At 43.5% G+C, this 24,567-nt stretch overlaps 1 protein-coding gene across 1 annotated transcript in view; it reads right to left on the bottom strand.

Moving 5' to 3' along the window:
- The window catches only part of LOC137376885 (mucin-5AC-like), a 77,290-nt gene that overhangs the window by 37,334 nt on the left and 15,389 nt on the right, over positions 1-24,567 (bottom strand). The window contains exons 9-17 of the mRNA XM_068045842.1: positions 13,421-13,538; positions 13,118-13,256; positions 11,584-11,694; positions 11,397-11,466; positions 8,981-9,118; positions 8,692-8,856; positions 6,786-6,880; positions 6,369-6,495; positions 68-320 (exon numbers count right to left, since the gene is read on the bottom strand). Coding sequence (XP_067901943.1) covers positions 68-320; positions 6,369-6,495; positions 6,786-6,880; positions 8,692-8,856; positions 8,981-9,118; positions 11,397-11,466; positions 11,584-11,694; positions 13,118-13,256; positions 13,421-13,538 — 1,216 coding nt within the window. The remainder of the gene's footprint in view (positions 1-67; positions 321-6,368; positions 6,496-6,785; positions 6,881-8,691; positions 8,857-8,980; positions 9,119-11,396; positions 11,467-11,583; positions 11,695-13,117; positions 13,257-13,420; positions 13,539-24,567) is intronic.

Below are 24,567 nucleotides of genomic sequence, written 5' to 3'. Positions count from 1 at the left end.
TCATCAAACACTGAGTCCAGATACTTCTACTGTTCAGCTAAATCATTAATTTGCTTCACAAGCTCACCACATGGCATCTTCCTCATGAATGACCTCGCCTGCAGGCACTGCCAACCCCCGATGGTAGCACGGGCAACTGGTGGGTGGTACACATTTACCAGTGTCCTCCATGTAGGTTCCATTAGCACAACCACATCCATCCACTGGCACAAAGCCAACCTCGCATATTTTATCTGGTGCTCCTAGGGACTGGCAAGTACGATGGCAGCTTGTCATATTGTAGCTGTAGACGAGAGTCTTGGGACAGTTGGTGTATTTAGCTGAAATTAATAAACAGAGACAACTTGAGGAATTTCCAAACTTCAGTTTAAAACTAGTCTAAGTAGTCTAAAATAAAGATAATACTTTTTGAAAAGTATTGTTTCAGAGTGGCAGCTATTAACACAATGTGTTAATATGGATGGAATTTAATGGGCCCCCCGAAGACGGGTTAGGAGGTGGGAGAGGCCCACAGAATTGCCACAGAAAGTGTGTGGGGAGGGCCCATCGCCTTCCTGTTGCACCACAATTAAGTTGGGGTGGGAATGGCTGAAGATAGCCTTCCTGCCCAGACACCAATTGAGGCCCTTTAGTGGCCAATCAGGAGCCACTTAAGGGCCTCATCCCACTGCCACTGGAATTAACCAGCGGTAGGCAGCCTCCACTACGCAGGGAGGTCACCCAGTGAAAGAAGGTGGGCTCCCTGCGGCTTGGAGTGGGGGGGGGCCTCCTCTGTGGCCCCCAGCAGCAAAGGCCATCCATCCATTAAAACTCGTCCCGCCCTCAATGCCCACTCACCCATCACCAGGACCTGCCAGAATGGCCCGGGTCACCCCATCTCACTTATCTTTGGTTCAGGGCTCCAATGCTAGGCCTGCTCCCGGGCCTCCTATTGTACCAGCAATGGCCATCGCTCCTGGTGGCGCTGCCAACACTACTGAGCTGCTGGCTCTGTGATTGTCCGGCAGCTCTTGGAGGCAGGACACCATCCTTAAAGGGACGGGGATCCTGGCACTGGGCAGTTAATTACCCATGCACCATTGAATCGCGCCGGTGGGAGCAGGACGGGGTGCTCCATGGGCCGAGGCGGGGTTCCCCTCGCCTTTTTGGCCAGGTACCGGGTCCCCCGTCCGCTTGATGTGTCGGTCACTAACATACTGTGCCACTATGTCTAGATTCCTGGTGTAATGGGATGGTTCTGCAGGAGATGGGACCTGTACAAGCCAGATGGGTTACACCTCAACAGGGCCAGGACCAATTTCTTGGAGGGTTGGTGGAGTGGGCTGTGGTTTGCCAATGCTATTGTGAATGGTTTAAAGTAGCTTGGCAGGGGATGGGTTCCTGAGCATGGATTCAGAAAGAAGAGAAGGAAAGCTGTATATGGAAGGCAGGAAATTAGTAAGAAAGGCAGAGAAAACAAAGGCTAGAAAATAGACAACAAAAGATTTGTTCATTGGTTAGTGGTATATACTCCAATGCAAGGAGTCTAGCGAATAAGATAGATGAGCTGAGAGTACACATAGACACTTGGTCCAGGGTTTTATGCCTGCAATGGGAAAAGCAACGACGAAAACCCCGTGCTGTCTCTTCTCCAAAAGGCCCGCTCTATCTAGTGCCAATCAGGCACTTAAGTGGACAGTGGTGGGCCTTCCACAGGATTAAGGACCTCATCGTCGGAAGTCCTGCCCTTGGGGAGCTGCCAGCTAATAAGAGGCCGGCAGCTCTTCCACTGAGTACTGCCACCGCGGAGGCAGTGGCTGCTGCTGGAGGAACACCTACTGAAGGCCCAGGAGCAGCGCTGGACCCAGGCCACAGGTAGGTCAGGGTGGGAGGGGTTGGCGGGGTGAATGTCACAGGAGGGGGAGGGGATCACTAGCAAGGGCAGGAGTTGGCTTTCAACAGGCCCTCCTCCTTCCCAATGCCAGCTCCCTCATTCAGGCACTGTACCTTTTAACGAAGGAGCACCCCCCACCCCCCCCACTCCTCCAGCCGGAGCCGGGTAGCAGCCCATACAGTTTTTTTGTGCCGTGTTTCTAGTACGCAGACGGGGCCGCCCACCACATGGCTACATGCAGTGGTGGTGGGATGAGGCCCTTAATTGGGGTTAATTACCCAGTTAAGGGCCTCAATTGGCAGGCCTTCCTGCCCCGGACTAAATTTTGGCAGAGGCGGATGGTGGCAGGAACCTCCCGTCTCACCACCCCCCGTCTCACCACCATCCCACTCAATTTTATGCTCTCCCCACCTCCAAACCTGCCACGAGGCAGAGCATAACACTCCTCTCTTGAAAGTATTCCACAGCTAGGACTGAAACATGGATTAAAGAAGGACAGACCAACATTACTGTTTACATGATTTTCAGGTTGGACAGAGAGGGGCATTCAAAAATGGAAAGGGTTGCAATATTGGTTAAAGAAACAATTGCAGCTATGAGGAGGGATGATACACTAGAAGGATCATTGAGTGAGGCCAAATGAGTTGAACTGAGGAACATAAAGAGGACAATCGCACTGCTGAGAAAATACTGTAGACCCCCAAATGGTCAGAGGGAGATAGAAGAGCAAATATGTCAGCAAGTTGCTGAAAAGTGCAGAAACAATAGGACAGTGTTAGTAGGAGATTTCAGCTACCATAATATTAACTGGGATGAAATCAGCGTAAAAGATATAGAGGGTGCAGAATTCTTAAAATGCATTCAGGAGAACCTTTTTCAGCAGGTACGTAGTAAGGCAAACAAGAGAGGGGCAGTTCTGGACTTAGTTTTAGCAAATGAAGCTGGACAGGTGGAAGTGGGTATCAGTGGGAATGCATTTTGCTGGCAGTGATCATAATTAAGTGAGATGTAGCCTATTTATGGAAAAGGACAAAGACAGACCAAGAGTAAAAGTTTTAAATTGCGGAAAGGCCAATTTTACTAAGCTGAGATGCGATGCAGCAAAATTGGACTGGAAACAGCTACTTGAAGGTAGTGCAGTGGTAGGCATTCAAGGAGGAAATAGAACTCGAGTAGGATTAGACAAAAAAAGTATGCTTATGTCAGATTTGAGAGCTCAATACTGAAGAAAACCTAGAGAAATATAACAAGTGCAGGGTGAAACTGAAAAGGAAATTAGGAAAACAAAGAGATGGCATGAAAAAGTATTGGCATGTCAAATCAAGGGAAACCCAAAGATGTTTTATAAATACATAAAGAGCAAGAGGATAACTAAGGAAAGAGTAAGGTCGATTAGAGACCAGAAAGGTAACATGTGTGTGCAGACAGAAGACATGGGCATGGTTCTTAATGAATACTTTGCATCTGCCTTCACAAAAGAGACAGACGATGCAGACGTCGTAGCTAAGGAGGATGAGTGTGAAATATTGGATGGGATAAACGTATTGAGAAAAGGAATAGTGATATGTTTCGCATCTTTGAAATCTTTGGATAAATCGCGAGACCCAGATGAAGTGTATCCCAAGCTGTTAAGAGAAGCAAAGGATCAAATAGCGGAAGTTCTGACCATCATTTTCCAATCCTCTCTGGCTACAGGAGTGGTGCCAGAGGGTTGAAGGACTGCTATTGTTATACCATTATTTTAGAAAAGGAGGAAGGGATAGACTGAGTATGTACAGGTCAATCAGCCTAACCTCATGTTGGGCAAATGATTAGGAAAAATTCTGAAGGACAGTATAATTTGTCATTTAGAAAGGCATGGATTAATCAAGCACAGTCAGCATAGATTTATTAAGGGAAGGGCACGTCTAACTAACTTGATTGACTTTTCTCAGGTGGTAACAAGGAGGGTAAATGAGGGTAGCATATTTGATGTATTCTACATAGATTTTACTAAAGCTTTTGACAAAGTCCTATATGGCAGACTAGTCAGCAAAGTACGAGCCCATGGGATTCAAGGGCAAGTGGCAAGTTATCACTTGCCTTTGGATCCCAAATTGGCTTCGTGGCAGGAATCAAAGGGTAATGGTTGACAGGTGTTTTTGTGACTGGAAAGCTGTTTCCCCTAGGGTTTTGCAGCACTAGCTTCCTTTCTTTTTGTAGTATCAAAGATTTGGATTTAAACATAGGGAAGCATGCTGAAGAAGTTTGCAGATGATACAAAAATTGGTCATGTGCTTGATAGTGAGGAAGAAAGCTGTAGACTGCTGGAAGATATCGATGGACTGATCAGAGAAAAGTGACAAATGGAATTCAGGCCAAAGAACTGTGAGGTAATGCATTTAGGGAGGTCAAACAAGGCAAGGGAATACACAATGAAAGGTAGGATACTGAGAAGTGTAGAGGAACAGAGGAACCTTGAAGTGTATGTCCACAGATCCCTGAAGGTAGCAGGGAAGGGAGATAAGGTGGTTGAGAAGGCATTCGGGATACTTTCATTTATTAGCTGAGACATAGAATATAAGAGCAGGGAGGTTATGCTAGAACAGTATAAACACTAGTTAGGCCACAGTTTGAGTACCGCATATAGTTCCCATCACTGCATTACAGGAAGGATGTGATCGTACTAGAAAGGGTACAAAGGAGATTTACGAGGATGTTACCAGGACAGGAAAAGTTTAGCTGTGAGGAAAGATTGGATCGACTGGGGTTGTTTTCTTTGGAAGAGAGGAGGCTGATGGTAGATTTAATTGAGATGTATAAAATTATAAGTCACCTAGATAGAGTGGATAGGAAGGATCAATTAGCAGAGAGGTCAATAACCAGGGGGCATAGATTTGAATTAATTGGTAGGAGGATTAGAGGGGAGTTGAGGAGAACTTTTTTCACCCAGAGAATGATCGGGGTTTGGAATTCACTTCCTAAAAGGGTGATGAGGCAGAAACCCTCATCACATTTAAAATGTACTTTAATATGCACATGTAATGCCATAAATGGCAGAGACATGACGGGTTGAATGGTCTCCTTCTGTGCTATACAGTTTCCATGTTTCCATGTTGTGCTGACATTCATTAGAACAACAGCTTGCATTAACTTAGGTCATTTAATGGAAATAAAAGTCATAAATTGGTGGACATTGAGACATGAAGGGAGAGATGAAAAGTGATGGTGGAACACTCCTTCAAATAAATTAGTTTTGAGAAGGATTTCAGAGGATTAAACAGGTTTAGGGAGAGAGCTCCAGAGATGAAGACTAACACTTGCCAAGAGGAGTGGGAGGAACAGTAGCACAAAAGGCCTGAGTCAGAGGATTAAACTGTTCAGAGGGAACATAAGGCTGGAGGTGATTGCACAGGTAAGGTGGACAAGGCCAAGGAGGTATTTACAAAAGTGACCACACTTCAAAAGTACTTCATTGGCTGTAAAGCACTTTGAGACATCCGGTGGTCGTGAAAGAATCATAGAATCAAAGAAAGTTTAAGACACAGAAAGAGGCCACTTGGCCCATTTTATCTGTGCCGGCCGAAAAACGATCCACCCATTCTAAGCCCATCTTCCAGCATTTGGTCCGTAGCCCTGCAGATTACAGCACTTGAGGTGCATATCCAGATGCTTTTTGAATGAGTTGAGGGTCTCTGCCTCAACTACCCTTTCAGGCAGTGAATTCCAGACCCCCAACACCCTCTGGGTGAAAAAATGTTTCCTCCCCTCCCCTCCAATTTCTCTACCAATCACTTTAAATCTATGCCCCCTCGACACTGACCTCTCTGCTCAGATAAATAGGCCCTTCACCTCCATTCTATCCAGACCCCTCAAAATTTTGTACATTTCAATCAGATCTCCATTCAGCATTCTCTGTTCCCAGGAGAACAACCCCAGCCTGTCCAGTCTTTCCTCAAAGCTGCATTTTTCCAGTCCCGGCAACATCCTCCTAAATCTCCTCTGTACCCTCTCTAGTGCAATTACATCCTTTCTGTAATGAGGTGACCAGAAGTGCACACAGTACTCAAGTTGTGGCCTAACCAATGAGGTAAAGGTGCTATATAAATGTAAGTCTTTCTTTTTAATTTAGGAAACGCAGCAGCCAATTTGTGCACAGCAAGTTCCCATAAACACCATATAATAAAGACCAGATAATTTTTTTAAATGTTGATTGAGGGATAAATATTGGCCAGGACACTGGGGTTAACTCCGTCTTTTTTCTTAAAATAGTGCCATGGGATCTTTCACATCCACCTAAGGGGGCAGACAGGCCCTCGGCTCAATATTTCATCCAAAAGACAGTACCGCTGACAGTAGAACACTTCTTCAGTACTGCACTGGAATATTAGCCTTAACTTTTGTGCTCAAGTCCTGCAGTGAGATTCAAACCAGCAACCTCCTGACTCAGAGGTGAGAGTGTTACCAACTGAGTCACAGCTAACACAGGAAAGATAATAAATATTGTTATACTTACAGCATACATTAGCTCTCCAGTTGGAAATGATGATACCTTTGGCTGCACAAGCTTGAACATATGAGGAGAGGGCAGCACACATGCAGTCCTCACTCTTTTCACAGTTACAGCTGTCATATTTACATTGCTACAAAACAAAAGCTTTGTGTTATCTCACACTTAAGGTTTGAATAAAAATTGAACAAAGGAATAATCCTTCAAATGAAAACACAACACAGACAGAATATGCAAACCAAAACCTTGTGTATCAGTCACACACTTCTGCAGTTTTAGTGCATTTGCATGATCTTATCCAGCCATACAATGTTGAGATTTTCATAACATGAATCAGAGCTGAGACTTCTACATTGGTGCAAACAATACAGCAGTTTTTATAGTAATAAATATCAGATAAAATGACACAGCAACTTTTTGTACCTCATAGTAGTGACTGGGGTTGATCTGCGAATGACATGCAGCAAATATCGAGTTCTCAGCTACTAGCAGGCTGCACCAATGCTTAGCATACTTTTCTGGAAAAGTAAAGGAGAAACTAGAGGAAAACTATTTCCAACTGATTTATTTGTTGCAGAAACGACATTTTCTCAAACTGGTCTTTAAACATTATGGGGCAGAAATTCTGCAGGGTTTTCACTTGTCTCCAACTGTAGCTCTGTCAGGAGGCCAGCAGAACTGCTGTGGACTTTCAGCCCCTATACTACTACTTATAAAACTTTTATATGACCATACCATATGTCCATATGGATTAGGAGCAGAAGTAGGCCATTCAGCCCATCGGGCCTGCTCCCCCATTTAATAAGATCGTGGCTGATCTGTTTCTGTCTCGAATTCCACACTCCCATCTACCCCTGATAATCTTTGATTCCCTTGCCTAACAAGAATATATCTACCTCCACCTTAAAAATATTCAATGACCCCGCCTCCACCAACTACTGAGGCAGAATTTCAAAGTCGCACAACCCACTGAGAGAAAAAATTTGTCCTCGGCTCTATCCTGAAAGGACGACCCCCTAATTTTAAAAAGGCCCCCTAGTTCTGGACTCCCCCACAAGAGGCACCATCCTTTCCACATCCACCTTGTCAAGTCTGTTCAGGATCTTATATGCTTGAATCAAGTCTCCCCTCACTCTTCTGAACTCCAGTGAAAACAAGCCCAGTCTGTTCAACCTTTCCTCATAAGACAACCTGCTCATTCCAGGTATCAATCTAGTAAACCTCCTTTGAACCGCCTCCAATGCATTCACATCCTTCCTTAAATAAGGAGACCAGAACTGCTCACAGTATTCGAGATGTGGTCTCACCAATGCCCTGTATAACTGAAGCATAACATCCTTACTTTTATTTTCAATTCCTCTCGTAATAAAGGATAACATTCTATTAGCCTTATTTATTACTCGCTCTACCTGTATACAAACCTTTTGTGACTCATGCACTGGAACACTCAGATCTTTCTGCACCTCGGAATTCCGCAGTCTTTCCCCATTTAATAAATACTCTGCTTTTTTATTCTTCCTGCCAAAGTGAACAACTTCACATTTTCCTACATTATACTCCATCTGCCAGATCTTTGCCCAGTTACTCAACCTATCTATATCAGTCTGCAACCTCCTTATGTCCTCTTCACAACATACTTTCCCAACTATCTTTGTGTCATCTGCAAATTTAGCTACCATGGTACCTAAGGAAAGGGGACCAAAACTGTACACATTACTTCGGGTGCGGTCTAACCAAGGTTCTATACAACTGAAGCAAGACTTCACTACTCTTGAATTCAAGTCCTCTTGTGATAAAGGCTAACATACCATTAGCCATCCTAATTGCTTGCTGCACCTGCATGTTAGCTTTTAGTGACTTATTAACAAGGACACCCAGGTACCTTTGTACATCTACACTTTCTAATCTCTTACCATTTAAGAAATACTCAGCGCCTCGATACCTCCTGCCAAAATGGATAACCTCACATTTTTCCACATTATATTCCATCTGCCATGTTCTTGCCCACTCACTAAGTCTGTCTAAATGCTCTTGAAGCCGTTTTGCCTCTTCCTCACAACACACATTCCCACCTAGTTTTGTGTCATCCGCGAATTTGGAAATATTACATTTGGTCCCCACATCCAAATCATTCATATATATAGTGAACAGCTGGGGCCCAAGCACTGATCCCTGCGGTACCCCACTAGTCACAGCCTACCAACGTGAAAATGAACCATTTATTCCTACCATGATTCTATTTATTTGTCCTGGTAACTTTCTCAACTCCATTATACTATGATTCAAACCTTTAGGCTCATCACTGAAAAGCAGTAAGTTATAGACTAACCATTTTCAACACTGAGGGAGCAAGGATTTTCATGAATATCTTTTTTGTCTGGGCAGCTAGCTTTGGTCTTCCAGGTATTTGCAAAGGCAGCAGATGTTCCTTCCACAAGACCACTGACTATTTTAAACTCATCATTAAGTACGTTGTTGAAGTTTCCACAAAGACCTAAACATAAAAAAAATAAACATAAACAAATTGTACAGTGTTTAGTTATCACTGAGAACGATGAAGCATTTATGGCTACTATAATGGCTACGACAAGTAAAGGTACAAGTAGGTTGTAACTTACCACACATTCGGCTGTTATAGATAGGATCCAGCGTTATATAGAGTTGCATTATGGGTACTAACTGTACCTGGAGCTGCAGCCCAAAGTTAGTGTGGAAGATAACATGGAAATTTGAGGGCTTGAATACAGTGAGATTGGCTGTGAAAACAGGAATGTTGGACAGTAAAGAACATATATAAGGAATTTTATCAAACTGATAAAAAGATGCTATTTGAAGTAAATATTTGAAAACATCATTCTATGAATTGCTTAGATTCTATACTTACTTTAAAAATCAGTACAAAACAATAATGATAAGGACTTATTCTGTCCTTTGAAATATATTTACCTGCATGCTTTTAAATTCTTTTGTACAGCATGCACATTAGGCGCATAAATCTCCTGTCATGTCACTATTTTGATTCAAGCTTTATGTGTTAACATTGAGAATGGGAACAATGGATATGGAGACATTGATAATAGCAAACCTTATCTCAGCACATCAATTTATTGCCTTCACAGTGTGTTGATGATCCAATCAAATTTACAATTTGCTTTTTGGAACAATTGTAAGCAATTTGTTTCTCATTAATTTAAATTTTGAATGTCCAAAATAAGGTTTAACCATAATAAACAATCCCCCCAAATTATACATGTCAGAATGGCATAACTAAGTTTAACTATTGAATTATCTTTGTGTCTTTTAATACCATCATTAAAGTTTTCAATTCAGGGTCTCAGATTATCTCAAAAGCCAGAGCTTAGACTTTAGGGTTTAAATTCCAAGGTGGGTTCCACTGGTCTTCCTCAGTAACTTCAGTAAAAAACCAGAAGAACCATCCAGAAAATAGCAAAGACCAAAGCTGGAATTTTCCCAGTCCCAAAGAGGCAGCTTTGGAGGCTGAGGAAGGAGGGGATATGGAAATTTAGAATGCAGCGCGTCGGGTCAGCTCCTCAATGTGTTCCCGCCTCCAGGTGACGTTCCAAGGGGTGGGCTGTGAGTAGAATCAGCCGCATACTTGCGGGAGGCAGGCAGGCAATTCAGACAGTTAAAGCCTCAATTAACAAGCATTCTTATAGAGGGAGGCAAGTTTCTCGTCATCACACAGATGCTGTGTCAGGAGCCCGGCAAGGCATCAGAGGCAGCTTCAGAGTGGGAGATCCAAGCTGTGTAACAATTGAGGCCTTTTAATCATTTGCTGACAGTAATTCTCAATGCTCATGTGTCCCTAAGCAGAAGGAATACCTTCACAGACAGTTCATGGGGACTGATATCTCTGCTACTATACCTGATGCAATGGCAGCTACTCGTGTGCTACTGAAAGCACCTCCATTGCACCATTGTCACGCCTGCTGCTAGCCCCTCAGTAGCGCCCACACTGCAAAGGCAGCCGGTGGCCATATCTTTACATGCCACATGGAATGCATGTCCTGACTCTGGAACCTAGCCACCATTCCTAAATGGCTTCTTAATTGGTCATCTCCAGGATGATTGTGCCCGATGTCCTGCCAAAGCCACTTCCAAGTTCCTGACACAGAATTGACTTCGCAGTCGGGATCCTGCCCCACCTCAGAAAAGTCCGGCCCTAGTTCCATTAGGTTTCCACCATTTCTGGAAGCTTCCTCTTTGTTTTGTAATAGGCAGAATTTCTTCTTGCCCTTTCCCTTTACAAAGCAAATGATGGCAAAGGTCAGAGCTCGAGGTGGGGACGACCTAACTCAGAATTCCCACTCCTTTCATAATGAGAAAAGCTTATATCCTTGTCACTGTGCAGATACGTGCCTCTTACCATTGGGGATGCTTTGATGCAATTTGCTACAACAATCACCATTTTCCTTTCTCACTCTATTTTTTATGTTTCCCAAGTCAGGTAACTTATGAACTTATGAATTCGGAGCAGAAGTAGCCAATTTGACAAAATCCCTCTCCAACCCTGCTGAATTAGTTTACCTCACTTTTGCCCTGGTTCCCTGACGCCTTCCTCATCCACTCATGGACTGTCGGGTACCATTCTATTACCACATGGGCTTTGCACGTTGAGCTCCCCTCGTGGCGACAGGCCCGCGCTAATACTAGTGGTGGCAGGAAGAGGCCCTTGATTGGGCATTGATTGTCCATGAAGGGCCTCAATTGGCAGAGGGGCGGAAAGCTTCGTCGACAGCCTTCCCTAGTGTAAACAAACGGGTGAGTTTGGGAGCTGCACTCCTAATCTGCTCAATATTATACAAGTCATCTGACCCAGGGATTTAAGATGGGATCAGTGTCAGAAATTCATGACGCATACAAGGCCCATTTCACTGCACTTTTGGCCATGCAGTATCCAATCAGAAATTTGGAGGCTTGCAAGTTTCCTTATGGTAAGGGAGTTGGGTACACTATGTGTCGAATACCAAAAAACTAATGATTCCAAACCATGAAAACTGCAGCTGGACTTACTGGTGGTTATAGGCAACTGGGTCAAGATTCCATTGACAGAGACACGGCCACTAGGGTCAATGGTGATGATCTGTTAGAAAAAAAAACGCCAATACTTACTAAATACAACCATTTTTAGACCATCTTTTTTCCAAAATGTGTATCAAAATCATTTAAGCGATCAGAAAGCTAAATGAGACTGACTTACAGTTTGAACTCCATGGATAGACAGAGATACTGACTTTAAGCATGTTTCAGACTCAGTAATGCCACATTGCTGCAACTCTCCTAGGACAGTGAATAAAGTACGTTTGCAGTCCTAAAGGATTAGAAAAATAAGACCAAACAGCCCATGAAAAACAAACCAAATAACCTGCATGGCACTACGTAACTTTAACTGCTCCTCGTAGGAATCGGAAGATTTTTTTTTAGCTTGGTCTTATGCACAGACCTCTGGTCACAGGTCTCACAGATCCATACACCTCATGCAGTTTGAAGGATGGGCTAGAAAACAGCTCATGGGCTCTCACTGATAAGCTGGGCAGTAGGAGATGCACCTCAATGACACTCACCCTCAGATACCTCCTTCCACCTCACGAAGATGGACACCCATTGAACGGGTGAGATAAGGAATTTAGTCACGAGAACAAACCTTCAACTTGTCACTCTGTGCCACTGTGTAGAAATGCTACACCACATTCTCCAGTATTCTTACCACATGCCAGATTTGTGTTTCATTTACATAATTGTATGCAATGAATTTGGCACCTACAGGATTCCTATTTTCAGTGCTTTGTGAAAATGATTCTTTAATGGTTCAACCACTGAAATGTCCTGCAAGAATTTCAACACATCATTGTAGACACAAACAAGATAGAAACATATCAAGTCCAACTTTTTCACTTAACGGGCTGGATTTTACTGACCACCGACGTTGGGTTTCCTGGTGGGCAGGAGGGGGTGCAGAAAATGCCTCTGGCAGAGGGCCGCCACATACCCTGACGCTGGGAGGGCCCAGCCCGATATTACCAGTGGTGGCGAGGCCTCATGGCAGCCTGCCTATGCCAATTTGAATATTTAAATAAATTAAAAGAATTGATTTAATTAAGCCCAGCTTGGTGGCCGGCACTCCCGCACCTTCAGATCGCCATCCGGGGAAATGAGGCGGAACACTGGTGGGGAGGGAAAGAGTTAAGATTATCAGTGCTGGGAGGAGGAGAAATGGGGTCAAACTAATGTCATGGCTGTAGGGGATGGTGGGAAGGGTTGTAGTTGAAGGTTTGTGCAGTTTGGCAGGAGAAGGTCAGATGGTAAAGGTAAGTGTTTTAGGGGGGAAAGGGAAAATCATTAGTTTATTTGCTAAAGGTGGGGGGGGGGGGTGCAAAATGATGTATTTATTGATTTTAATTCAATTTACCTTTAAATAATTACATTAGCTGATGGAAATCATAGCCTTGTAAAAATGGCATCAGAGCTTGCACCAGGGCAGCTGACGCCTTTGCCGGCGACGGACAGCCCGTCCCCTCCCTGTGATCCGGAGGGGCGGCCCACCCCGGGGATGCAAATGAGCCGCCGCACGGATGATTGCGGCAGCTCTCTAGCATGCGGCCCACACAGGCGTGCTATCGTTTGGCGAGATTATAAAATCCAGCCTAGCATCTTTGTTCTGCCAGCAACACAGCAACAGTTCAACTTGTTGGTGCTGGTAATTTCCAGTTTAGTAAGTCTCCAGTGATCCTTACCTTAGCAAGAACATAATGACACCTTCCATGGAATGTGTAATGGTTTTCATCAAATGTATGAATGTGAGATCCTCCCTCAATAGAACAGATCCCAGGGCAGGATAGATCAGTGCAAGACCACTGCCCTGCATTACAAATGCTGCCAGATTAAAAAGAGTGTTTGATATCAATTATTTTCTCAAATGAAGATTAAGAGGCAAATGAAGATTAAATGAAGATTAATAAATGACAAAAGATAGCCCCTACCCAAAAAAATGAGAATAACTAGTTATCAGAACCTTCAGCAAAAGTCAAATTAATTACCATTTACTGCATTTGGTGGAATATGACTCTCCAGGTGCGTACGACAACCCATTGTAGGTACAGGGACACTGTTCTTTTGGGATGCATCCAGTGTCAGAAATATCATCGAGAACAGTATCTAAAATATCAAATACATCAGTTAGATATGCACAGATTCCTAACATGCAGATTTTCCCCAGTTGATTTGTGATTTGGTTCAGTTATTCATCATGCAGGTGCTGTAGTCAGCTTGTCTCATTATAATACTTTGTTGCTGCAATACCACTTTGCAACACTCTCAGATAGCATGGCTGCCTCTTTTACAAACCTTTTTTATGGCCTTCTTTAATATAGCACAAACGTTTCTCTCTATCACAAATTCAAAACTGTCTCTCTAACAGTAATATAATACTCCTTCTATATCACTAATATAACATCCTCTTTCTATAGCACTACTGTAACACTCCTCTATCCATAAGAGTTATAAAATATCCAAATATCTTGAACATAATACCCTTCTATAACAATAACATAGCAACCCCAGAACATTACTATTACATCCCCTCAATAATACTAATACAACACATACAGTTCTATAATGCTAGTACTGCACATGCAGTTCTCTATAAAATTACTTCTCTATCTATAAAAGTAATATAACAGCCAAATAACTTTAAGATAACACTCCCTCTACAACAGTAATGTAACAACTCATAACATCAGTATATTATAACTTATATAACACATTATCTATAAAGGATAAAAATAACTTTAATATAATAACCTTCTATAACACTAGTATAGTAAACCCACAAAGTTAGTAGTACTTCCTCAATAACATTAATGTAAACACCCAGCTCTCTATAACACAAATGTAATATTTCTCTGCTTAGATTACGCCTACTCTCTCTGTAACATTAAGAAATGTCCCATTTTCCAAGTTTGGCTAGGAGGAATTTCAACCAAATTTATATTCAGATGTTACTATTATGCAAATTTTAGCTCACAAGGGATTAAATCACACAATACACAAGCTATCTGGGAAAATGTATTTGGTGAACTCCTAATTGCAGGGAATACAAGATCTATTTATGGGAGTGCTCAGTGACAAATTACCTAAGAGATTACATAGTGCATTACGGATATTGTAACAAACACCAATAACATTAAAATAAAACCCCCTCTATAACAATGATATCACATTACCATTTCTTACAATCTAAACTCATATAACATCACTTAATACTCATATAATGGACCATCTATAATATTAGAGTAACACTCTCACCTCTCTATGACACAAAGATAATGAGACCTCTACGCACAAGCAACATTCATGGAGCCAATACAGCACAATAGGAGGTCATTCGGTCCATTATGTCCATGCCGGCTCCCAACGAGCAATCCAATCAGTCCCATTCCCCTGCTTTATCCCTGTAGCCCTGCAAGTTTATTTCCCTTAAGTGGCCATTCAATTTCCTTTCGAAATCATTCATCGTGTCCACTTCCACCATCCCCGTAGGCAGCGAGTTCCAGGTCATGACCAGTCACTGTGTAAAAAAGTTCTTCCTTCTCTATGATATAAATATAATATCCCATAATACGAATATAATATTCCTTTCCATAAAACTAAAATGACACCTCTTTATTGCACTAACATAGTACCCCTATCTTTCTAAACTATACCTGGATAAATCCCCAGGCCCAGATGAGATGTCTCCCAGGCTGTTATGTGAGGCAAGGGAAGAGATTGCAGGGGCTCTGACACAAATTTTCAGATAGTCTTTGGCCACAGGAGAGGTACCAGAGGATTGGAGGACAGCAAATGTGGTACCATTATTCAAGAAGGGTAGCAATAATAAACCAAGTAATTACAGGCCGGTGAGTCTAACATCAGTGGTAGGGAAATTATTGGAAAAAATTCTGAGAGACAGGATTAATCGCCACATGGAGAGGCAGGGATTAATCAGGGATAGTCAGCATGGCTTTGTCAGGAGGAGATCGTGTCTAATTAACTTGATTGAATTTTTTGAGGAGGTGACTAGATGTGTAGATGAGGGTAAAGCAGTTGATGTAGTCTACATGGACTTCAGTAAGGCTTTTGATAAGGTCCCGCATGGGAGATTGGTTAAGAAAGTAAAGGCCCATGGGATCCAGGGTAATTTGGCAAATTGGATTCAAAATTGTCTTAGTGGCAGGAGGCAGAGGGTGATGGTCGAGGGTTGTTTCTGCGAGTGGAAGCCTGTGACCAGTGGTGTACTGCAGGGATTGGTGCTGGGACCCTTACTGTTTGTAGTGTACATTAATGATTTAGACGTGAATATAGGAGGTATGATCAGTAAGTTCGCAGATGACACGAAAATTGGTGGTGTCGTAAATAGTGGGGAGGAAAGCCTTAGACTACAGGACGATACAGATGGGCTGGTAAGATGGGCGGAGCATGGCAAATGGAGTTTAATCCTGAGAAGTATGAGGTGATGCACTTTGGGAGGTCTAACAAGGCAATGGAATATACAATGGATGGTAGGACCCTAGGGAGTACAGAGGGTCAAAGGTACTTTGGGGTGCTTGTCCATAGATCACTGAAGGCAGCAGCACAGGTAGATAAGGTCATTAGAAAGGCATACAGGATGCTTGCCTTTATTAGCCAAGGCATAGAATATAAGAGCAGGGAGGTTATGATGGAGCTGTATAAAACGCTGGTTAGGCCACAGCTGGAGTATTGTGTACAGTTCTGGTCGCCACACTATAGGAAGGATGTGGTTGCAATGGAGAGGGTGCAGAGGAGATTCACCAGGATATCGCCTGGGCTGGAGCATTTCAGTTATGAAGAGAGACTGGATAGGCTAGGGTTGTTTTCTTTAGAGCAGAGAAGGCTGAGAGGGGACCTGATTGAGACATACAAAATTATGAGGGACATTGATAGGATAGATAGGAAGAAACTTTTTCCCTTAGCGGAGAGGTCAATAACTAGGGGGCATAGATTTAAGGTAAGGGGCAGGAGGTTTAGATGCGAGTTGAGGAGGAATTTTTTCACCCAGAGGGTGGTTGAAATCTGCAACACACTGCCTGAAGGGATGGTAGAGGCAGAAGCCCTCACAACATTTAAGAAATATTTAGATGAGCACTTGAAACGTCATAACATACAAGGCTACGGGACAAGTGCTGGGAAATGGGATTAGTTAGGACGGTGCTTGATGGTCGGCGCAGGCGCGTTGGGCCAAAGGACCTGTTTCTGTGCTGTAAAACTCTATGACTCTGAATCTATACCCTTTGCAGGCTTTGTTGCGTGCTTATTTATATAATTGTAGTGTACAGCCAATGTTGTTTAGTGGCTGTATGCCTGATAAAGGGGCTAAAAATTGGGAGAGGCTCGAACCACTTAAAGCTAGCCTGGAATATTTATTGTCAGTCTCACCACTTGAAGGAGAAGTGCATTCTGGCTGGACCAAGTGCTGTAATTGGTTGCAGGAGAGAGCGTGAACAAGAAGAACACTGAATAATGGCACAATACGGCAGAGAGCAGTCCCATAAACTAATGAATGATTAATATGTTCAAGTTGGACTTAAAGTATAGATGTTGGAGCATTTCTCGGAGTGAACTGGATACACTCATGTCAATTCAAGTTCAATCACCTTGGAACCTTGTCAACGTTAAGAAACTTTTATCTCAATGTCTTACTGAGAATGTCATAAATGTAACCTTTGTATTTTAGCACCTTTACTTCTTGTATTCCTGATTTGTAGCTTCTTTTATAACTGTAATAAAACATATGGGGGGAAATACGCAAACTTATCTCAATTCCCTAGGGACAGGCAGAGCCTTCCTCATTGATATCATTCAAGAAAGCCCGCAGTGCCCCTGGAGAATCAATATAGTCTGTGTACTGTTGCTTGAAGTGGCACTGTGCAAACATATTTTTCCCCCATATACTTTGGAACAGTGTTCCCTCAAGTATCTGAGTACCAAAACTTAATCTAATATGAATGACTTACAGTAACCAGAGTATAAGGGCTGGATTTTATCTCGGGTGGACAGGAGTTGGCCATCGACGTAAATGTCGGTGGCGAACCCGCTTCCACCTAGCTTGGGAATCCGTCCCGCATTTTACGGGTCCCCAGGCTTTAATTGTTCCGAGGCGGGGCTTCCATCCTCAAGAGGGTGGAACTCCTCTCTCTTTGAGCTGCTGGCCAACCATCGGGCCGGCAGCTCTTAGTCCCAGTAGCGCCACTGGGAGTGGTGGCCACTGCTGGGACTACAGCCCAGTCGAGGACATGGAGCCAGGAGTGCAGGTAAGTTTGGGTTGCCTCGCTGGGGGTAATTGGTCGGGCCCTGGCAAGGCAAGGGTGGTCGTTTGGGGGGGGCATCTTGGGTCCTTGGGGTGGTTGGGGAAGCGGGCCGGCCCTCAATCAGGCACCAATGTGCCCGATTGTCAGGGCCCACCCCCGGGGCGCTGAGAGGCTGCCAACTTTTACCGGGCAGCCTTTCCCAGCTCCAGGATGCCCACTTACCACGGGTAGAATCCCCGTGGAGGCCGGCGAAGGTCCTTAAGTGGCCGTTAATTGGCAACTTGAGGAACTTAAGAATCTTGATTGGCCTGGGTCAGGCGGCCCGTTGCCCGTTTTTCACCCCCCCCCAACCCCCCACCTCCCTACATAAAGTGGGCCGGAGGTGGGAGCGGGTTGGGAAGGCCTCCCAGAGCCTCCCGCTCTATTTTATGCCACTATCCACCCCCCACCCCCGCCACCATCCAGCTCGCTGGGGTGGCATAAAATTCCAGCCTAAGATTCCCACACATCTGTAACATTAATACAACATTCCCTCTCTTGATAACATTAAAATAACACTGCCTCTACTAAGATAACACACTGGGATAGATTTTCAACTTGCCACCTGAGCATAAAACTAGCATTAGGGATCAGCCACTTGTCGTAGAAACTGGCCTATTTCCTTTTTCACAACAATATTTCTTTTATAATGTTAATATAACAGGCAAATTGTATTTAACTATCTTCATTGAGTTTTTTGATGAGCTAATAGGGAGGGTTGATGAGGGTAATGCAGTTGATGTGGTGTACATGGACTTCCAAAAGGTATCAGATAAAATGCCACATCATAGGCTTTCCAGCAAAGTTGGAGTAAAAGGTACAATGGCAGAATGGATATGAAAATGGCTGAGTGACAGAAAACAGAGAGTAGGGTTGAATGGTTGCTTTTTGAACTGGAGGTATACGGAGGAATTCTCCAGGGTTTGGTACTAGGACCATTGTTTTTCTTAAAATATTAATAACCTAGACTTGGTTGCACAGGGCACAATTGCAGATGACACAAACTTGGAAATCTTGTGAACTCTGAGGAGAATAGTGATAGACTTCAAGAGGATATAGACACGCTGGTGGAATGGGCAAACTTTTTGTGGCAGATGAAATTTAATGCGGAGAAGTATAAAATTATACATTTTGGCAGGAAGAATGAGGAGAGGCAAAATAAATTAAGGATACAATTCTAAAGGGGTGCAGGAACAAAGAGACCTGGGGGAATACATGCACAAATCATTGAAGGTGGCAGGGCAGGTTGAGAAAGTGGTTAAAAAGGCTTATGAGATCCTGGGCTTTATAAATAGAGCAGAGAGTACAAAATCATGGAAGTTCTGATGAACTTTTATAAAACACTGGCTCAGCCTCAACTGCAGTATTGTGTCTAATTCTGGGCACCACACTTTAGGAAGGATGTGAAGGATTTAGAGAGGGTGCAGAAAAGATCTATGAGATTGGCTCCTGGGTTAAGGGACTTCAGTTACATAGAAAGATTGGAGAAGCTGGGGTTGTTTTTCTCAGAGAAGGTTGAGAGGCGATTTCATAGAGGTGTTCAAAATCATGAAGGCTCTAGACGGAGTAGATAAAGAGAAACTGTTCCCACCGATTTAAGGTGACTGGCAGCAGAATCATCGGCGACATGACGAATATCTTTTTTATGCAGCAAGTGATTAGGATCTAGAATGCACTGCCTGAGAGTTTGGTAGAGGTAGATTTGGCTTTCAAAAGGTAACTGGACAAGCACCTGAAGAGAAAAAAATTGCAGGGCTACAAGGAAAGGATGGGTGAGTGGGACTAGCTGAGCTGCTCTTGCAGAGAGCCAGCATGGTCTCGATGGGCCGAATGGCCTCCTTGTGCTGTAACCATTCTATGGTTCTAACAGCCCCTCTATAACACTAATATAGCATCTCCAATGAAATTAATATAATGCCTCTTCTTTTTTTTAAGTAATAGAATACATCTAGAGTGCTAATATAACATTTTGGGGAAGAAGTGTGACCTGTGCCCAAAATGTGTGACCTTTGCGATTGTCCAACAGGTTTAAGGTTCTTTCAGCCTGTTTGGATGAGAGTGGGGGCTGCAGGGTGGCTGAGTAATCTGACCATGGTACCATGGTACAGAAAGCCATTCAAGTTGAGGGAGAAATAAATGAATGTAGTGGTAGTAGGGGACAGTATAGTTAGGTGAATTGACACTGTTCTCTGCAGCAAAGAATGAGAGCCCAGACAGCTGTGTTGCCTGCCTGGCGTCAAGTTTCGGGACATCTGCTCAGGGTTGGAGAGGAACCTACAGTGGGAAGGGGAGGATCCAGTCGTCGTGGTCCATGTAGGTACCAACGACATAGGCAGGACAAGGAAAGAGGTTCTGCATAGTCAGTATGAGGAACTAGGCACCAAATTAAGAAGCAGAACCTCAAAGGTAATAATCTCGGGATTATTACTTGAGCCACATGCAAATTGGCATACAGCAAATAAGACTAGAGAATTTAATGCGTGGCTCATAGACTGGTGTGGTAGAAGTGGGTTCTGGATCGCGGGGCACTGGCACCAGTACTGGGGAAAGTGGCGGCTGTACCGTTTGGATGGTCTACACCTGAACCATGCAGGGACCAGTGTTCTAGCGAGCCGCATAAGTCGAGAGGCAGAGAGGATTTTAAACTGAATAGTGGGGGCAAGGGATCAAATTTGGGAAGATATGGTAAATCAAGGAGTAAAACAAGGCAAGAGAGAAAGGTATTAAGATGGGATATGACAAACAGACTGGGCTGGAAAGGGACAGAGTGTATAAGTCTAACAGTAAATCAACAGATAAGGCGAGAGGTTACAATAATTATAAAAAGACAAAACTAAAGGCTCTATATCTGAATGCACGGAGAATTTAAAATCGATGAACTGAGAGCGCAAATAGAAATAAATAAGTATGATCCGATAGCCATTACAGAGACATGGCTGCAGGATGACATAGATTGGGACCTGAATATTGAAGGGTACATGGCATTTAGGAAGGACAGGAAGCTAGGAAAAGGTGGAGGGGTAGCTCTGTTAATTAATGATGGTATTAGTGGAACAGAGAGGGATGACCTAAGTTCAGGAGACCAGGATGTAGAAGCAGTTTGAGTAGAGATGAGAAATCATGAAGGCAAGAAGTCACTTGTGGGAGTGGTGTACAGGCCAACTAACATTAACCACACTGTAGGATGGGGTATAAAGGAAGCTTGTCAGAAAGATACGGCAATAATTATGGGGGATTTTAACCGACATATAGACTGGAAAAATCAGATGGGCAGAGGTAGCCTAGATGAGGAGTATATAGAATGTTTTCGGGATAATTTTTTGGAACAGTACATTCTGGAGCTAACTAGGGAGCAGACTATACTAGACCTGGTATTGTGCAATGAGACTGGATTAATTAATGACCTCATAGTAAGGTGCCCCGAGGTGGCAACGATCATAATATGATCGAATTTTACATTCAGTTTCAGGGAGAGAAGAGTGGGTCCAAGACCAGTATTTTAAACTTAAATAAGGGCAATTATGAGGGCATGAAAGCAGAGTTAGCTGAAGTGAACTGGCAAATTAGGTAAAGGGATAGGTCAATAGAGATGCAGTGGCAGACATTTTAGGGGATATTTTAGAATATACAGAATGCAACGAGAAAGAAAAATTCCAAGGGTGGGACCCACCATCCATGGTTAACTGAAACAGTTAAAGATAGTATCAAACTTAAAGAAAAAGTACATAATTGCACAAAGATGGGAGGCAGGTCAGAACATTGGGCAGAATATAAAAAACAGCAAAGAATGATGAAAAGATTGACGAGGAAGGTAAAATTAGAGTATGACAGAAAGCTAGCTAGAAATATAAAGACAGATAATAAGAGTTTCTTCAGATATTTTAAAAAGAAAAGAGTTAACAATGTCAGCATTGGTCCTATGGAAGGCGAGTCTGGGGACTTAATAACGGATAATAAGGAGATGGCTGATGAATTAGCTGTAAGTCAGGAAATGGAAGGGAGGGAAGAACTCAAGAAAATTACAATCACCAGGGAAGTGGTACTGAACAAATTGCTGGAGCTGCAGGCTGACAAGTCCCCGAGTCCTGATGGACTTCATCCTGGGGTGTTAAAAGAAGTGGCTAGTGAGATAGTTGATGCGTTAGTTTTAATTTTCCAAAATTCCCTAGATTCGGGGAAGGTTCCCTTAGATTGGAAAATAGTCAATGTAACTCCTTTATTCAAAAAGGGAGGAAGACAGAAAGCAGGAAACTACAGGCCAGTTAACTTAACATCTGTCTTAGGGAAAATGTTAAAAACTATTATTAAAGAGGTTATAGCAGGGCACTTAGAAAAATTCAAGGTAATCGGGCAGAATCAACATGGTTTTGTGAAAGGGAAATCATGTCTAACCAATTTATTGGAGTTCTTTGAGTGAGTTACATGTGCTGTGGATGAAGGGGAACCAGTGGATGTACTGTACTTAGATTTCCAGAAGGTATTTGATAAGGTGCCACATCAAAGGTTATTGCAGAAAATAAAAGGTCATGGTGGAGGGGATAACATATTGGCATGGATAGAAGATTGGCTAAATAACAGGAAACAGTGAGTAGGGATAAATGGGTCATTTTCTGTGGACGGCAAGATGTAACAAGTGGTGTACCACAGGGATCTGTGCTGGTGCCTCAATTTTTTACAATTTATATAAATGACTTAGATGAAGGGACCGAAGGTATGGTTGCTAAATTTGCTGATGACACAAAGATAGGTAGGAAAGCAACTTGTGAAGAGGACATAAGGAGGCTACAAAGGGATATAGATAGATTAAGTGAGTGGGCAAAGACCTGGCAAATGGAACATCATATTGGAAAATGTGAAATTGTCCATTTTGGCAGGAAGAATAAAAAAGAAGCATATGATCTAAATGGTGAGAGATTGCAGAGCTCTGAGATGCAGAGGGATCTGGGTGTCATAGTGCATGAATCGCAAAAGGTTAGTATGCAGGTACAGCACGTAATTAGGAAAGCTAATAGAATGTTATTGTTTATCACGAGGGGAATTGAATACAAAAATAGGGAGGTTATGCTTCAGCTATACAGGGCACTGGTGAGACCACATCTGGAGTACTGTGTACAGTACTGGTCTCCATATTTAAGGAAGGATGTAAATGCGTTGGAGGCAGTTCAGAGAAGGTTTACTAGACTATTACCCGGAATGGGCAGGCTGTCTTATGAGGAAAGATTGGACAGGCTAGACTTGTATCTGCTGGAATTTGAAGAGTAAGAGGCAACTTATGATTGAAACATATAAGATCCTGACGGGTCTTGACCTGGTGGATGTGGAAAGGATGTTTCCCCTTGTGGAAGAATCTGGAACTAGGGGTCACTGTTTAAAAATAAGGGTCACCCATTTAAGACAGAGATGAGGAGAAATTTTTTCTCTCTGACGGTCATGAGTCTTTGGAATTCTCTTCCTCAAAAGGCAGTGGAAGCAGAGTCTTTGAATATTTTTAAGGCATAGGTAGATAGATTCTTGATAAGCAAGGGGGTGAAAGGTTATTGGGGGTCGGTGGAATTTTATATATTTTTTTCATTCATTGGATGTGGGCATTGCTGGCCGGGCCAGCATTTATTGCCCATCCCTAATTGCCCTTGAGAAGGTGGTGGTGAGCTGCCTTCTTGAACCGCTGCAGTCCATGTGGGGTAGGTACACCCACAGTATTGTTAGGTGAAGGGAGTTCCAGGATTTTGACCCAGTGACAGTGAAGGAACGGCGATGTAGTTCCAAGTCAGGATGGTGTGTGACTGCAGGTGGTGGTGTTCCCATGCATTTGCTGCCCTTGTCCTTCTAGTTGGTAGAGGTTGCGGGTTTGGAAGGTGCTGTCTAAGAAGCCTTGGTGCATTGCTGCAGTGCATCTTGTAGATGGTACACACTGCTGCCACTGCGCGTCAGTGGTGGAGGGAGTGAATGTTTTTAGATGGGGTGCCAATCAAGCGGGCTGCTTTGTCCTGGATGGTGTTGAGCTTCTTGAGTGTTGTTGGAGCTGCACCCATCCAGGCAAGTGGAAAGTATTCCATCACACTCCGGACTTGTGCCTTGTAGATGGTGGACAGGCTTTGGGGAATCAGGAGGTGAGTTACTCACCACAGGATTCCTAGCCTCTGACCTGCTCTTGTTGCCATGGTATTTATATGGCTACTCCAGTTCAGTTTCTGGTCAATGGTAGCCTCTAGGATGTTGATAGTGGGTGATTCAGTGATGGTATTGCCATTGAATGTCAACGGGAGATGGTTAGATTCTCTCTTGTTGGAGATGGTCATTGCTTGGCACTTGTGTGGCGCAAATGTTACTTGTCACTTATCAGCCCAAGCCTGGATATTGTCCAGGTCTTGCTACATTTCTACACAGACTGCTTCAGTATCTGAGGAGTTGCAAATGGCGCTGAACAGTTGTGCAATCATCAGTGAACATCCCCACTTCTGACCTTATGATTGAAGGAAGGTCATTGATGAAGCAGCTGAAGATTGTTGGGCCTAGGACACTACCCTGAGGAACTCCTGCAGTGATGTCCCGGAGCTCAGATGATTGACCTCCAACAACCACAACCATCTTCCTTTGCGCTAGGTATGACTCCAATCAGCGAAGAGTTTTCCCCCTGATTTCCATTGACTTCAGTTTTGCTAGGACTCCTTGATGCCATAGTCAGTCAAATGCTGCCTTGATGTCAAGGGCAGTCATGTTCACCTCACCTCTTGAGTTCAACTCTTGTTTCCATGTTTGAACCAAGGCTGTAATGAGGTCAGGAGCTGAGTGGCCCTGGCGGAATCCAAACTGTGCGTCACTGAGCAGGTTATTGCTAA

Source organism: Heterodontus francisci, chromosome 14 (assembly GCF_036365525.1).
Source record: "Heterodontus francisci isolate sHetFra1 chromosome 14, sHetFra1.hap1, whole genome shotgun sequence".
Taxonomy (NCBI): Eukaryota; Metazoa; Chordata; class Chondrichthyes; order Heterodontiformes; family Heterodontidae; genus Heterodontus; species Heterodontus francisci.
Note: the sequence above shows the minus strand (reverse complement) of the source record. Positions and strands in the feature narration are given on the sequence as shown.